The 16,008-nt window shown below is 39.0% G+C and overlaps 1 protein-coding gene across 14 annotated transcripts in view; it reads right to left on the bottom strand.

Moving 5' to 3' along the window:
* The window catches only part of ATP10B (ATPase phospholipid transporting 10B (putative)), a 331,154-nt gene that overhangs the window by 95,564 nt on the left and 219,582 nt on the right, over positions 1-16,008 (bottom strand). For all 14 annotated transcript variants that reach the window (XR_012029896.1, XR_012029895.1, XM_072824282.1 and 11 more), the window contains one exon: positions 11,267-11,471. Coding sequence is in view for 12 of the 14 variants with exons in the window: in XM_072824282.1 (XP_072680383.1) it covers positions 11,267-11,471 (205 nt within the window). In the remaining 2 variants the exon portion in view is untranslated. The remainder of the gene's footprint in view (positions 1-11,266; positions 11,472-16,008) is intronic.

The following is a 16,008-nucleotide window of genomic DNA, read 5'->3' as shown; positions in this document are numbered from 1 at the left end:
AAATGAATTTCAAGTTGATTAATAAATTTGATTACATAAATGTGTGAATGATTTTTTTGAAATTATTTGTAGTGGGCAATTGTTTTCTGGCTATCCACCTTCCAATCTACTCCTTTTAAAATTAATAACCTTCTCACTTCCTTTCAGGAAACTACTTCTCTTCTGTGGTTTGTTATCTTGAGGGGACTCTAGAGCAAGATGCCCTGCCCACTAGACGCTCCCACTGTGGGACTTTGACTTGAGAAAATGACTCAAGGAAGAAAAAACAAATGAGATTATTAAGTAATTGCTGCTACCAATACTTGGCCACTGCACTGAGGCTTCCTGGTTCTTGTTTCTGAGTCTTCAGCTTTCCTTTGATTCTGGGAGTCACATTGTGTGCTTCTTCTCCTCTACCCCCTCTCCCACTACATTTTTGCAGGATACTATTTTGCTTAAGTTAGCCAGAATTACTTCTGCTTCTTGCAAATGAATAAGTCTAAATAAAACAATGGCCTATTCAGTCCCATGGATATTTCTTGGTCTTTAAAAAATTAATGATATTTATTTATTTGGTAAAATTGCAGTTCACAAAATGCTGCCCCTTATTGATTTGATTCTATTCAATCTTCCTAGTTCTTCTGTGAAGTGTCAGGGCAGAGTGGCCCCACTTTATTGGAGAGAAAATTGAGTGTTGATTGTACTAAGTAGCTTGCCCAAGATCACACAGCTCATGAGCACTCAGGTAGGTCTGATTCTAAAGCTTATACATGTTCCTTGCTTGGCAAAAGCATTTAATGGTGTCTGCCCACAGTAAAAACCCTCTTGGCCTTTTACATGCTTTCCCTGCAGGTTTTCCATGTTGGTAACTCTCTTAAATTTCTATTGCCAAACTCAAGTGTTAGATCTCTTAAGGACCCATAGGTCCACCACAGACTGTAGCAATCTCTCCTTCCTTGGGACAATTTTTAATATTTGTGTCATTCATGTGGAACTTATAATATCTTATGCTTATAATTGTCAAATACCAAGCTGTTTCTATAAGCCAATTGGTAGATTAGACATTGCAATTTATCTACAAATCCCTATATGCCCCAAGATGCTACCTGTAGACAGTAAAAATAAGTGACACATACATGGTTTTCCAATTTCTTGAGGAATTCTTGAGGTCAGTAAATTATAAATCCAATTCACAGTACTTTTTTGTTTTTATTTTCTTAAATAATGGACACTGAAAGGACAAATGCTTTCAGGTAAGAGGATTTGAGGGGCAAAGTTATCAAAGGTATTGATAGTCACAAACAAATTAAAAAAAATAGGTACCCATAGTCTTAAGTCCTTAAAGCAGAAGTACATTTTAGATAACCTTGAAACACCTCCATGTCCATTAGGAAATATTCAAGAAAGATTCTGCTCATTGGAGAGAGAGAAGTCAGCTAAACTTCTTCCATAAACCGAGAATGTACTTATTTATTGAGTTTTTACTTTGAACCTGGAAAAAGAAGAGTTGAACCAGATATTGCCAAGCCCTCATTCTGTTTCTACATGACCCTCAGGCTGGATGACTAGAAAAACCAGCCCTTTCCAGGCAGAGGATGACAAAGCAGGAAAACTAATTTGTGGGTGTTCATGCAGGAGAGCAAAGAGGTTGCAGGATACACAGACCACACCCCCTGGCTGGCTACACAGGAGATACATTGCTTGCAACCTTAGGAGGATACTGTTTAAAGTTGTGTGTGTGTGTGTGTGTGTGTGTGTGTGTGTGTGTGTTTAAAGCTTATTAGTTTGGATAATGTTAGAATCAAATATTCTTCATGCCCTAGCTGCTGAGCTGGGTGACTAAGGTTTCCTTCCTGGCATACAAATTAAACAACTCTCTGATTTCTGAGAATTCCATCTGAAAACTAATGACAGTTACCAGCATTTGATAACCTCCCTGCTCCAGGTCAGTCGGAGTTCTTTTCAAGATAACCCACAACAGAGTGACTGGCAGCTACTTTCCTTTCAGACTCTAGGGGAGGAGATGGTCTGCATATGCAATCACCCTGGGTCTCCCTGCCTGCTCAAGAGATTCCCGCTAAAGCACACAGATTGGGTTGCAGGGCCGTAGGGAGGAGATTCCATCTAAAGATTCCTTACAGTCTTGTGTGGACTTTATTCAAGTGGAGAGATATTCTGATTCTTATTCAGAGTTAAGACTAAGTTTAATCTTGAAATTGTGCTATGACATTTTCTAACCTATAAGGCACAGGGTTGGCATGCCAAGCAAATACTGAAAAAGAATGTGTTCTGTCATTTTTCAAAGAAACCAATTACTATTTGTTTGTGGGATTATTTGTTCATCATAGTCTTTGTGATTCCTTGTTAGAGTATGTAGTCATAGCCTGTATCTCTCTTGTTCACACATGAACCCTCAGTGCATACCTCAGCACCTGGCTCAGAAGACATATTCAACTGATACGTGGTAAATAAATAAGTGAATGCATAATGCCTGAAATAGGGACAGCTGCCACCAAATGGGCAGTGGTGCCTTCACAGAGTGTTGCACAGACAGACCTCTTTTGCATACATTTTTTCTTGCTGTAATTAACAGACAAAAGACAATGACACAAGGAGGGTGCCTGGGTGGCTCAGTAAGTTAAGTATCTGCCTTCGGCTCAGGTCATGATCCCAGGGTCCTGGGATTGAATCTTGCATTAGGCTCCCTGCTCAGGGGAAGTCTATTTCTCCGTCTGCCTCTCTCCCTGCTCATACTTGTGCACGCTCTTTCTCTAAAATAAATAAAATCTTTTTCTTAAAAAGAAATTTACATGAGAGCAATGTCTTATACCTCATGTTTTTAGCAAAAGGGGTCACAAAGAAGAGAATATGAATTCCAGTTTGAGAAACTGTTTATTAAGTTGTTCACAGAAGATATGATCATAATGTGTCAACCCTGATAAACAACAACAAAATGTCCTAGTACAGTATCTGGCAATAAGAGGACCTCATCAGATATTGGTTGGATAAATGAATTTATTGAATGAACTATGGTATGTTATGCACAGTGGTTGAAAGCAACAAGAGTAAAGTCTATGGGAGCACAGAGGAAGGAGTGTTTCACTCTGGGAACATTGCAGAGGATGTTGTATAGGCAGAAATATGGCAGTTAGAGAAGGACTTTTTTGTACTAGGGAATATCATTAGGGGAATGGGAGACAGACAGAAGACCTCAGGCCCTCTCCTTAAGGGTAGAGGACTTTGGTTGTCAATAAGTTAAGTGTCTATAGGACTGATGCATAATATGTATAATGGACATTTATTGTGGAGTTGCTCAGAACTGTCCTGCACCATAGACCAATTTCAACCATACAGTTGAAGTAGAGGATGCCAATCTCAGAATCCTTCCCCTCTGGCCAGAGTTAATTGGTCCAAGGGTGGGTGCATAATACCAGCCAGGCCAGTCTTTGTCCTTGGGATGCCTTTCAATCTAGACATCAGGAAAGGTTCCCAGTCTTTCTCTGGAGGTGAAGCTCTGAGTGTAAGTCTATTTGTGAGAGATGAAAGCCAAACACAGACAGAAACATGGACAAGAAATGAGGATTGCACTGATGGATTCTAAATTTATGGTTGACATTACCCTAAGGTCAATTAATCTTGTTTTCTTTCAATAAATTCTCTTTCTGTTTAAGCTACTTTGAATCAGAGTTTGGTCATATGCAACAAAGAGTCTTGCCTAATCCTTATACTAGATTGATATGGTTCTCTTTTGAGACATCAGATATTTTCCACACTGGCTTAAAATACAATTATCCCTGGCAGTTATGACTGTGAAGGCCACTATTCAAATGTAAATATGTTATCATGGGGTATGGAGATAGTATAATGGAGGGAAACTTTAAACTATCATCTATTAACACTTTTGCATGATTATATCTTTCATAAAACCTAGTAGAGCATCCTCATAAGGCCCTGAAGGGACAAAAATAGAAAAATACTTTTTAATGAAATTTGCAAATAGTGCTTTGGGAAAGGGGAGCGAATCTTCCATGTTGTGGTGTGTGTGTGTGTGTGTGTGTGTGTGCTCATGCCCCAGAACAACTCTGGAAGAGAGGGTCACCAAAAAGACATCAAAGGGCTATAAGAAATAAAAGTAAGTTTTTTTAGGGGTATTTTCATCATAGTCTAATGATTAATATTGCAAAGAATTATAACCAAAACTTTGATAGTTTCAATATTTTTATATTTGTGAAAATTTTATTTATTTGAGAAATAAAACATACATGTAAAGGGATCTAAGAATTACTTTATAAAATCACCATGTACATCTGAATTGAGTTCCAATTTTGGCATAACACTGCATTAGCGGGGTAATCTTTGACAAGATTTAATCTTCTTAAAATTGTTTCCTCATCTTGAAAATGTTACTACTTCTTTCCTTTTCTACTTCCAAGGATTGCTGTGAGCATCAAACATCAAAGGGGGCTGTGTAGTACAGTGGCTAAGGACTTTGCCTAATGTGGGAGAAGGTTTACAAATTTAATATTGATGAGGTTATATAAAGACCTCTAGTCCTGAATTTCAAGTATCAGCATAAATTCTGATATATTGAATCTTTAAAAAGTCCTAGTTCTGTCCACTTAAATGGCACAGAAATAATGGTCAATCCAATAGTAATATATACCTCCAACACGTACTGATTGTGATTTTTGAACACTATTTTCCATTGAAACGGACTAGACATATTGAAGATTAAAAAAGAGCTCAGGAACCGATTTGAAGAAAGCTCCACTGGCTAAAAATGGGGCAATCAATGCAGATAACAACTGTACTGATTTGACACACATCAAATATATTTAAGTCCATCAGTGCATATTGATACTAAAAAAGACAAACTCATTGGTCACCTTTGCAGGATGGTAAGGGAATGAATTCATGCAAAAGTGACATATATACTCACAAACACAAACTTAACCTGAATCAGATTTAGGCACTGGCTCTAATTGCCAATTTATAGAAACATAATGAACAGGAAACATTAAATGACACAAGTGGGAGACAATGCAATCAGCAAAATCCAGACTGTAGGATATTTTACAGGACAAACAACCTGATTTATTCAGCAACAAAAACTAAATATGTAAGAAAAACAACAAAAAAAATAAAGCTGAATAGGGAATCTCTAGAGTAAAGGAGAGTTAAACTTATCTAGGTATTTAGGCTTACTTGGATTCTTATTCAAACAAACTGGAAAATATTGAACACTGACTTCAAAATTGACATCAAGTAATTAAGGCTAATATTTTAGGAATGACAATGGAATAACTGCATATTTTAAAAACCCTATCTTTGAGAAATAGATATTAAAATATCTACAGGTGAAATGTTGCAACATGGGAGATTCACTTCGAAATAATTTGCAGAGTGAAGAGGGTGAGGCTATAGATAAAACTAATTATGAGTTGATTGTTAAATTGGGTGATGGGCACATTAAAATTTATCATACTATTCTCCCTACATTTGAAAATACTTGAACATTTCCTTCCTTTTTTTTTTTTTTAAGATTTTATTTATTTATTTACGAGAGACACACAGAGAGAGGCAGAGACCCAGGCAGAGGGAGAAGCAGACTCCCCACAAGGAGCCCAAAGTGGGCTCCATCTCCAGGATCACGCCCTGAGACGAAGGCAGACGCTCAACTGCTGAGCCACCCCGGGCTGCCCTCTGCCTGAGTTTAAATCCAAGTTCAGTCCACTGCTAAAAGGATTACTTGACTATTCTTTCCTCATTTGTCAAATAGGGATAATCAAAGTGTCTACTTTGCAGGGTTATTTGTGGAGAGTAGAAGGAGATAATAGGTATAAAACACTAGAAGAGCTGCCTATGGCACATAGTATATGTTAAATCAACTTATCTAGTGATATAATTTATTATATGTCATGATATAAATTTTATATTAAAGGGATTCTAGAATATATGATATCTGCTCAACATTTAAGCAGTGGTCAATAGGTATAAAGACTATCATTCTTAAGGGAAACTTGAAACAGCCTATCAGGAGCAGGTCTCATTACAAAATCTACTAGGTAAGGGGATTTTTCTCTGGTTCTCAGGGCAGGCAGGGTTGAGGGAACAGCTACCTTTTGCTTCTTTCTAGGTGTGTCATCACTGACATGGGAGAGTGATAAAGCGGTCCCTGTCCTCCTTCAAGCCTTTTGGCAAAGTGCTCTGCTACCTAAATATGTTAAAGTTAGTACACACATTCACTGCAGAGGATCCAGCTACCATTTGAAATGGTTCTTCCTAATTGAGAAAATGGCTTAAAATCACTGTTATGGAATGCAAGCTAGTTAAAAGGGAGCATCAATTAAGGATCTTTAATTTGGGCAATAAACAGGTAAGCACAATTATTAGCCAGTCAATGATACCCTAGGCCAGTGCTTTCAAACTTCCACTATGTGTGGCAGTCACCTGGGGATCTTGTTAAATTGCAGATTCCAGTTGAGTTTGGGGCAGAGCTTGAAATTATGCATTTCTAACAAGCTCTCAATTGATGCTGAAGAGGCTAGTCCACATATCATACTTGCCATAGTAAGCATTTGGTTGGTACTGGGAAATGATTTGACACATGTTTTAGTAGAATTTAGGATTCCGTGATTTGGATAATAGATAGCCAGGAATATGTTTCATCTGAAATATTAATTGGAAGAATTTATTTCTGATTCTTTGGCTTTGGTAATTTCCATTCACCAAAATAAATGGCACATACTCCTCTTCAGGTATTAAATGCCTACTATCTATCTTGGAAATCTTTTTAAAAAGAGACTTCAGGTCATCAGAGAGAAAATGGTACAATTTAATTCTCTCATAAAGTCCTTTGATCTGCTCAGCAGAACTTAGTATAAGCCTAATTTTGGATTTCTTCCCTTTTCTCAGCAATGGGATGTGGGAATAAATATTTCAAGAACAGGTCAATAATTTTGTGCGTTCAAAGATTGCCCATTATGATAAAAGTCTAAATTGAAAAAAAAAAAAAGTTGGCCTTGTCCAAGTTGAATTCTCAGAAAAGGATTTTGAAAGCAATTCTTTGGCAACCTTGAGAATGATGTGGTATGTACAGGAGAAAGATACTTTAAAAAAAAAAAGATTTTATTTATTCATTCATGAGAGACACAGAGAGAGAGAGAGGCAGAGACACAGGCAGAGGGAGAAGCAGGCTCCATGCAGGGAGCCCAACAAGGGACTCGATCCTGGGACTCCAGGATCACACCCCCGGGGCCAAAGGCAGGCACTAAACCGCTGAGCCACCCAGGGATCCCAGAGAAAGATACTTTTGAGAAACTCTTTTATGTTTATAATTTCATTTGAACCTAGATGGAAAAGGGGAGAATGAATTGCCTAAGTCTTTCTCTGTTCCTGCTTACCTTCTGCGATCCTGTGTCCTCCACAACTCAGTTTAATTTTCCCCCCAAATATTCATAGGAATGCTAAAATTATTGTGCTGAAAAATACTCCTGAAAACTTTAAAGAAAGTTTAAAAGGTCTGTTGACTGCAGCTTCTCAGAGACCTTACTCCGTTAATGTACATTGGACCCTACAAGAGGGGTCCACAGGTCAAATCCCAATCAGATTTGACCATGAACCTTGTTTTACAAGAACTAACAGTACAGATGGGTGGGAAGTTTCTAGAAATCTCTTTTAGTAAAAACTCTTTGGTGAAGGTCTTATAGCCACTAGGGGGTTTAGAGGGACAATTAAGAAAATCCATTGATACTTCTTATTTACGATATCAAATTTCCATTTAAGATATCAAATTTCCAAACAAACCATATCTGTAGATGCTCAAGACTTTCTCTGAGACAATGGCAAAATTTGCTACTTCTGTTCATCAGAATTTTCATCTGTAAAATGAGGATAGCCATATCCACCTCACAGGGTGGTTGCAAGGACTAAAAGACAATGCATGCAAAAGTACTAGCATATGTAAGAAGCACAAAGATAGTAGTTTTGTTCATATTATTGAAAGTGTTTTTTGTAAGCGCTCGAGGTGACACCTCCTTTTTTTTTTTTTTTTACAGGTCTTCAAGGAGTGGTAGGTGGTAGGTTCATGTGAAGATCATATAGGGGAACATTTAAAAAATATGCATGACTAACCCCTACTCAGTCCTAGTGAGCCATAATTTAGTGATAATGGGGAAGAATGCATGTATATTTTAAAAAGTTTCTCCCTGTGGTGATTATGGTACATCATGAACACCTGTAATGTATTTGGAGCAAATCCCTAAACTGTGATCCTATGTCTCTTGCAGTAGTCCTAGAGTATGTTTCTTGGAATAAAAGTTTTCTGTGGTTAAATGTTTAGAGATGCTACGTACTAGTACCTGTCCCCTTTCTTCGTTGGGGCTTATGAAATTACCTGAGAAGTCTGGCAGTACTATTTGAAATATTTGAAGATTTGTAACCTATTATCTTCTGCTTTTTGATTTTACAACATATATTTTTCCTGTAATTCTCATCAATGTTTGTCCAACACATTTGAGAAACGCTAGAGTATAGAGTTAGAAGAGAATTCTGCCTTTATTCAGAGATCTTTTTGCACTGACGGAAGGGAGACGCAAGGTAGCAAAGAACAGCCCAAATTTCTCCTTTTCAGGGACCTGGCTAAGCCTACTTTTATCCTTCCTGGCACATCTTACTTACAGGCGGAAAGAATATTGAAAATGGTAAAGTGTGCTTTCAAGTAAGCATCTCTGGGTAAACTCTGGGTAATAGTCAAAGGGCCAGGGAGATGAGCTACTATGAACCTTAAGAACTGAGACTTTGGACAAACTTGGTTTTGAATCTTGTTCCAACATGTTCTGGCTCAGTGACCTTGGACAGGTTACTTAACCTCTCTATGCTTCTTTTCCTTATGTGTATAATGGGGACAATAATAGCCCTACCTTATGGGGGATTTGTGAGGATAAATGAGATAATCATGCAGAGCCCTCAGTAAGGATTTAATAAAAGTGCATCATTATTATTATAACTATTATTATAGTAGTGGAAAAACACACTTAAGCCAAGTGAGGGGGAGAATAAAGGAACAAAATAGAGAACACCTAAAATCTTGAAGCTCAAATAAATAAATCTCTTCACAAATGAACTTTTTTTTTTTTTTTTTTTTTTTTTTTTTTTTTTTTTTGTAAGTCATTATGCCAAGTACCCTGTGAGAATTCAGGGTTAGAGTTTGAGAGATGTTATTAAATTGCCTGGTCTACTGCACTGGAGTGTGAATGACCCTTTCATCTGGCTCTTCATTCCAATCAAATCCCAAACTATCTGACTAATTAACATACAAGAAACCGTTTGGGAGTTGTTGCTAAAGACAAAAAGAGAAGTGGCTTGTTGAAACTCTGACAACACAGTGCTGCCAGAGAGAGAGTCAAGAGGCCTCAGAACAGTGATGAGGATGTTAGGGAGGGACTGCTGAGGGGAAGATTTGTAAGCATCATAGGCAAATACAAGTTTCAATTCTCCCAGAGCTTTGTAAAAAAAAATGAAGTAGAATAGAAAGTCTCAGAGTGATTTGCATGTAGTATGGCTCAGATGGCAATTCTACATCTCACACACATCCACATGCGTTATGTGTGTTTATGTGTGCATGTGTTCAATAGTGTGTATTTCTTATTGTGAATTAGGGTTAAAGAAGCTTAAAAGCCTCTGATCTTGATGGCATACCACAGGGCCCTGAGCCAAGAAATAGCTTGCTGTGCATCTAGAGTGTCTTTGTGAACTTTCCCCTGATCCTGCCCTGCTTTTTTGTAAACTTTAGGTTGATTTGGTTAATGTGGTAAGGAGAAACAAAGGAGAGAAAATTCAGAATCAAACACCAGTGCAGTGGCTGACTCAGGTGGAGCCTGGAGACCAATGGAAATACTAAACCTGTGAAATAACAAGAAAAAGCAGATGGCAGCAATGTGGTCATGGTGGTTTATATGCCCAGGCTAGTAAATGTAGCCAAAGTAGCAACCACAGACCATGTATTGTGGGCCTACTATGCACCAAACCCTATATTTTGTTCCTATCTTTATCTCATTTGAGTTTCACAGCAGAACTAGGGGAGAACTACGTAGGGATGAGAGAATAGACTTCTGAGGACTGAATCATTCATACCAAAGTGATTTTGTGAGAACTGCTCATCCAGTGCTTGGAGAAAGGCAAAGTGAGATATGACAAGTTGTCTTCTCTCAAGAAGTTTCAATCTAGATAAGTGAACTCTAGCTCATGAGAATCTCTGAGGAATGAGCACTTGCCTTCTTTCCACTAAATCCCCTGACTCATTTAATTTCTCTCCCGCTGAAGGCTGGGAGAGTGAAGAAACTGATATATTTGTATTCTTTTCCATGGGCAGAGGAAGATTCCAGATTGAAAATCAACGCTTTCAAGGGGAACTTTAATTGAAAATTGGAATATCACACCCGGTTTCAATTTATCAGCACATATTGCGTCTGAACGCCATTGACATTCACTGCCAATTACTGATTCCTTACTATGTGTCTACCTTCATGCTAAGTAATTCCTACACCTGTCTTTTAGTCTTCAGGATCACCCTAATATAGAAGTACTATTTTTGTATCCATTCTCCAGATGAGGGAATAAAGATGTGAGAGAATAGTAACTTGCCCGAGGTGAGAATGCTAATAAATGGTGGGGTTGGACTCTGAGTTCAGTTCTGTCAGCTTCCAGAGAATGGGCTCTTAACCAGCAAACAATAATGACTTCTCTATGATATTCACGGCACCATACATGTAAGTGTGGGGGTTAACTAAGTGTTGATGATCATTCCTTATTTCTCAAGGAGGGAAAGTAAGATGTACACAAGTGGAAAAATAGATAACAATACCTTCCTATAGCTTATGCTGGAGTCAAAGTAGTATTGGAGAAGATTCAGAGGGAGAAGTGGAGGGAGCAGAGCTGTGCAGGATGGGCAAGGACTGCATAAGCACAGAAAAATGGGTAGTCCCAAGGGTAATTGCCCTTGGTTTAGGGCAGAGACTACAATTTCATTAAATAGAGTGAGCCCCCATTTAGGAATTTTGAGGCTTTCAGTAAGTATTTAACTTTCCTAAGCCTATTTCCCCATCTGTGATAATGGGATGATACCCATCAAAAGCCTTGCTAGGAAGATTAACTATACCTAAGGCTTGGGAAAAGGAGGCATCTCCTACTCTCTCCTCTAGCCACCAGGTTAAATTCAATTTTCCAGTAGAGTTGGCTTGCTTCTTCCCTTTGACCTCACCTTTGAAGATCTTAGAAAGAGCCTTACCTGCTGTGAGAAGCCCTTCACAACACGTCTTTGTTTGAGGTTTGTCTCTCCATCCAGGTTGGCAGTTTCCAGGTGGCAGATCCCGCTGGGGTCTGAGGAGAAGAGGAGGAGTATGTCTGCTGGGATGATCTCATTGCACTGCATTTGGATGAAGTCTCCCACACGCACATCCTTCCAGCACTTCTGCACGTAACTCCTCTCTTTTCTTGGGTGGGAGAACAACAGTGAGTTTTAAGTTTCTCTAGAAAATTAATAAGTGAATGGAAGAAGGTCCCACCTGTGCCTAAACATCCCCCAAGCAGCTTGTCACAAGACTGTTTGGTATTCTATCTTGCCCCAAATGATCACCAAATGATCATAACACTCTAGAAAAGCTAAACGTGACCTATAAAATCCCACTAGCAGAAGATCTGTCCTCATCATTTACAGTTTTGATTGACTGCTGGATGTAGACTAGGTACTGTGCTCAGCCTTGCTTTCTAGTAGAAGAAAAAAATTAAGGGAAAAGGTGACTACATAATCATATTATTCTAGTACCCTTAATATACATCATTTTCCAGATTAACCAGTTATCACTACAGAAAGCAGGATTGCAAGGAAAAATTGTTTAGAAAAAATTGTTTCTGATTAGGAGAGGAAAGTGCAGTAGGAAAGTGAGGGTATACACCATTGTGTAGGAAGATGTGAGGTGGTGCTGAAACAGAAAACTCTGGGCAGTCAGGAAATTAGAAAGATAGCACCAGGAAGTTTAACAGGATGGGTCCCATAATGCTCATAGAATCAGAAGGCTAAAGAAATCTCAGGAAACTATGAATTTTCTCTTCCCACCCAATTTATCAAGCAGATAAATAGTGGCAGCAATAATCACAAATGTAGCATTTCTACTGTGCCAGGCACTAGTGATAGTTAATACTTTATTTGCATAATAATACCCACTGGAATGGATATTGTTAGACCCAGTTCACAAATGAGGAAATTGAGGGTCCAAGAAAAATTTCCCAAAGTTTTATAAAAACAACCGAAACCTGAGTCCAGGTCCATCCTGACATCCAACTCCACAGTTTTTACTGCTTGGAGATCCTACCTCCTCAAAAATATTCCCCTGTCTCCTCAGGTCTCAGGGGGTATGGCAGTCTCAGCTTTTACACCACCAGCGAAAGGACTCCCTACTACCCAAGGGAGCACATTTCATTTTAAGGATCTCTCATCTTAGAAAATATTCCTTCTACTTCACCAAATATTCAACTAGATCTGCTTTCCTGAGCAATGTGATCTATTCCATCTTCTACCATTTTATAAATATTTTAAGACATTCATCAAATATCCCCTGAAGCCTTTTGGATTTGCCAAGTCAAATTTAACTTTCCAAGTGCCCTTCATTACTCTTGTATGATAGTTTTAATACCTGTCTTAAAGGGTGGGTGTTTTGTCTAAGGCTGTATTTGGAAATGTTCCTCTTTAAATATGGGATTTGGAACCCAACCAATATTCTACATGTGGTCTTTTCAACCAAGCCCAGCTGGTTTGCAGCTGGATGCCTCTGAGCCCAGCCGCAGCTGTTTTTCTCCACTGGTGTTGAGCCCCTCTGGGCATGTTATTGCTTCTGTTTCTATTGGAATCTGGGTGTCCTAGCGATGACAAGACTACTCTTTCACAGAGAAAGAGATATGACTGGAATTTTGCTTTTCTCTTTTGACTTCATAAAAGTCCCTAAGGAGGTGAAGGGCTTGAGGTCTTCTTTCCTACTTTGGTGCCCTCCAGAGAACCCCAAATAAGCCTTCCTAAGACTCCATTGTTCTTGTCATAAAATATCCATGAACAGGACTCCCCTAATCCCCTGAAATGAGTGTGCTCTCATCTGGAATGCCAACTAAGGGAAGGTCTAATCTGAGTCTATAAAATAATCAGAGACATTAGTATTGGGGAGCACCTTGCCATGATAAAGACCCAAAGAATTCAGTGGAAATTCCCATGGCTCCAGAAAGCATAGCAAAGCAGCTACTCGTACAATCAGTCCACGGGCAATATCGTCCAAATGACTACTGAGACCATTTCTCAGCATTTAAGGGCAAATATATCTGTAGCATTTTGGTAATGGTGCTTCTTTCCATGGAAGGATATTTAACAGGTTTCTAAACACTTTTTGATTCCATCAGCTTATTTTATCACTTGTTTTTCCTGTAAAGAATGTGGACAGCCCCTCCTCATATTTTTTCTCAATGATATTTCAGAAATATACTTATCTGTTTATTGATATATTTAGGGTAGATACTCTTCCATCAGGAATGTGAATATTATTATCAAATAATTCATGGTCTTTCTGTTGATTCAGGGAAGGATTTGTTTTTTCTTCATAGTGGCCCTAAGAATACCTGTTAAATGTTCGAGTATAAGGCTACTTAAGGAACTAGAATGGCTCATACTCTCCATGGGAGAAGGAATCTCACAGGGTCAAAGAAAGACTGGCTTTATTGCTTTTGTTGTTGTTCTTTTTGAGTGGTGCTTAAAACAAAACAAAACAAAAAATTCCTAAATATTATAGCAAAATTACTTCAAAGAATAAAGGATTATCACTCAACTTGTCCCCCTTCTTCTCTACCTCCCCATTTTGACTTCCGTGTCCTGTCAGATGACGCCTTTGGGCATGGTGGGTATCAACTGGTTGCTATAATCTCAGCATTATATTTGGTATTTGAGATTGGGTTTAGTGAAAATGCCTTTAACTAATTGCCAATACTTCCAGAGCACACTGGTTGAGAAGATTTGCAAGTGCTGGTTGGGATTGCTGCAAACATAGGCATATAAGAGGCAAGGCCAACATACCTCCATCCACGAACACTGAATCTCATTCTTCCCCTTATAATAAAGGACTCCAATGCTTATTATGGGATCTGAGCTTTAAGGTGATGAAGATGGAGGGTTATGGAGATGTGTTTATGGTATATATGCAGTCACTTCTGTGAAGTGAGCTAGATTATTGTTTTGTCAATCCTCATTGTGGTGATAGGTATAATGAGGTCAGAGGAGCCACCCAAGATGCTGTAAGTCAGATCAACCTCTGACTTCTATTATTCCTTAGATCCCAGGGAAGTCACTGCCTTTTTAGTAATAATCACTTCTGTCTTTCCTTTAGATTAATCCTCTCATCCTTAGGATGACATGTGGCAGTAAAGAAACATTCCTAGTCCCTCTTGTAGGCATACCCTCCAAAAAAAAGACTGCCCATCTTCATGAGTGTGCTTCTCAAACAGAGGCACACACCCTATTATGTGTGTCTGGGATAATGAAGCTACAGAATCAACATGACTTTGAGATGTTAGTTTTAAAAAACATGTTTTGTGTGTGTACGTGTGGGGGAGGATATGGTTTAGTAATTTAGCTGGCACATAATTTGATGGATTATATTTATATTAATCCAAACATTGTTATGTTATGGAATAAAAGACAGATTTTAAATGAATGTTTGGGAATAAAAAAACGAGACATCAGGGTAAAAAATGAGACATTTCATTCTATCATTTGGCAACTTTGTGCTGGTCTCTTTATCCTCTGGGGTCCATTTTGTCTCCCCAATGTCAGAAGTATGAGTATGTCTGTGGAAAAGGCAAGGATGCACAGCCCAAGGGGGTACAACCAGAGGAGGTGATGAGTGGCTGAACTCAGTTGACGCGGAAAAGTGGCGTGCCCCTGCATCAAATGACACCCAGATGTGGCCAGCAGCTGGCTGGGTGCCACCTGAGGAAGTCGTTTGGAACGGCTGCCTCAGGTGGATGAGTCCATACGCTCTTGATCACCTCCCTGCTCAGTAAGTCACACCTGGGAACCAACTGCTATTTTAGTTTCATGGGATGCTCACTGCTGTTTAAAAATAAGACAAATCAACATGGCCTGGGACAAAGACTCCATCTGGCAGATTCTGCTTCGAGGAGAAATTAAGTGGTGCCGTGCTAAATGGCTTTCCGAGAGGAGATGGGGCTTATTAAGAGGGAAATAAACAGCAAGAGAGGTTTGTAACCAACTGGATGCCATGGGGAAGCAGGTGAAAGGGGGAGGAGAGAATGCTTAAGGCTCCATTTCTCAAGTGTGTGGGTTTTACAGAAAGAGTTTCAAGGAACTAGAGTAGAGAGGATTTTTCAGGTTTAGTTGTCTGTGGGACTTTCTATTCAAAACAGGATGATGAGCTGACCTTAGCTATCCTTCTGGAAGCTTGAATGCTGGATATAGAATGGTCAGCATTACTACCCCAGGGTGAAAGAGGAATGCTAGGGAGAATCAGTGCAGTATAGGGGTTAAGAGTGGGTTTGAACTCCAACTTCACAGCTTATTACCCATGTGACCCTGGGCAAGTTATTTAACCTCTCGGAGCCTTTGTTTTTTTCAATTGACAGTAATATGTGCACTTGCCTCAGAAGGTTGTTGAAAGGATTGATGACATGATCCAGGAAAGGGACTGAACTCAGGCCTTTGCATTTAGTAAGTATTCAATAAATACACGATACTTTGATGATGCTGATGATGGTGACAACAGTGACGACAATGATTATTAATATCATGGTTAGTGCTAACCCCTTGCTCTCCCAGCCCCAGCATTCTCCTTCATGCAGTTGGGACACCCATTTTATGCCCATGATTGCATTTTATGGCTTGGGCCCAGGTACACAATATACAAACACAGGAAACTCTAAATATTGAATCCTTTACCCCAAGCTCAGAAAAGAGGGATTTAATCCAGCCAATTGAAG

Source organism: Canis lupus, chromosome 4 (genome assembly GCF_048164855.1).
Source record: "Canis lupus baileyi chromosome 4, mCanLup2.hap1, whole genome shotgun sequence".
In the NCBI taxonomy this organism is placed as follows: domain Eukaryota; kingdom Metazoa; phylum Chordata; class Mammalia; order Carnivora; family Canidae; genus Canis; species Canis lupus.
This window is presented reverse-complemented; position numbering and strand designations above follow the sequence as displayed.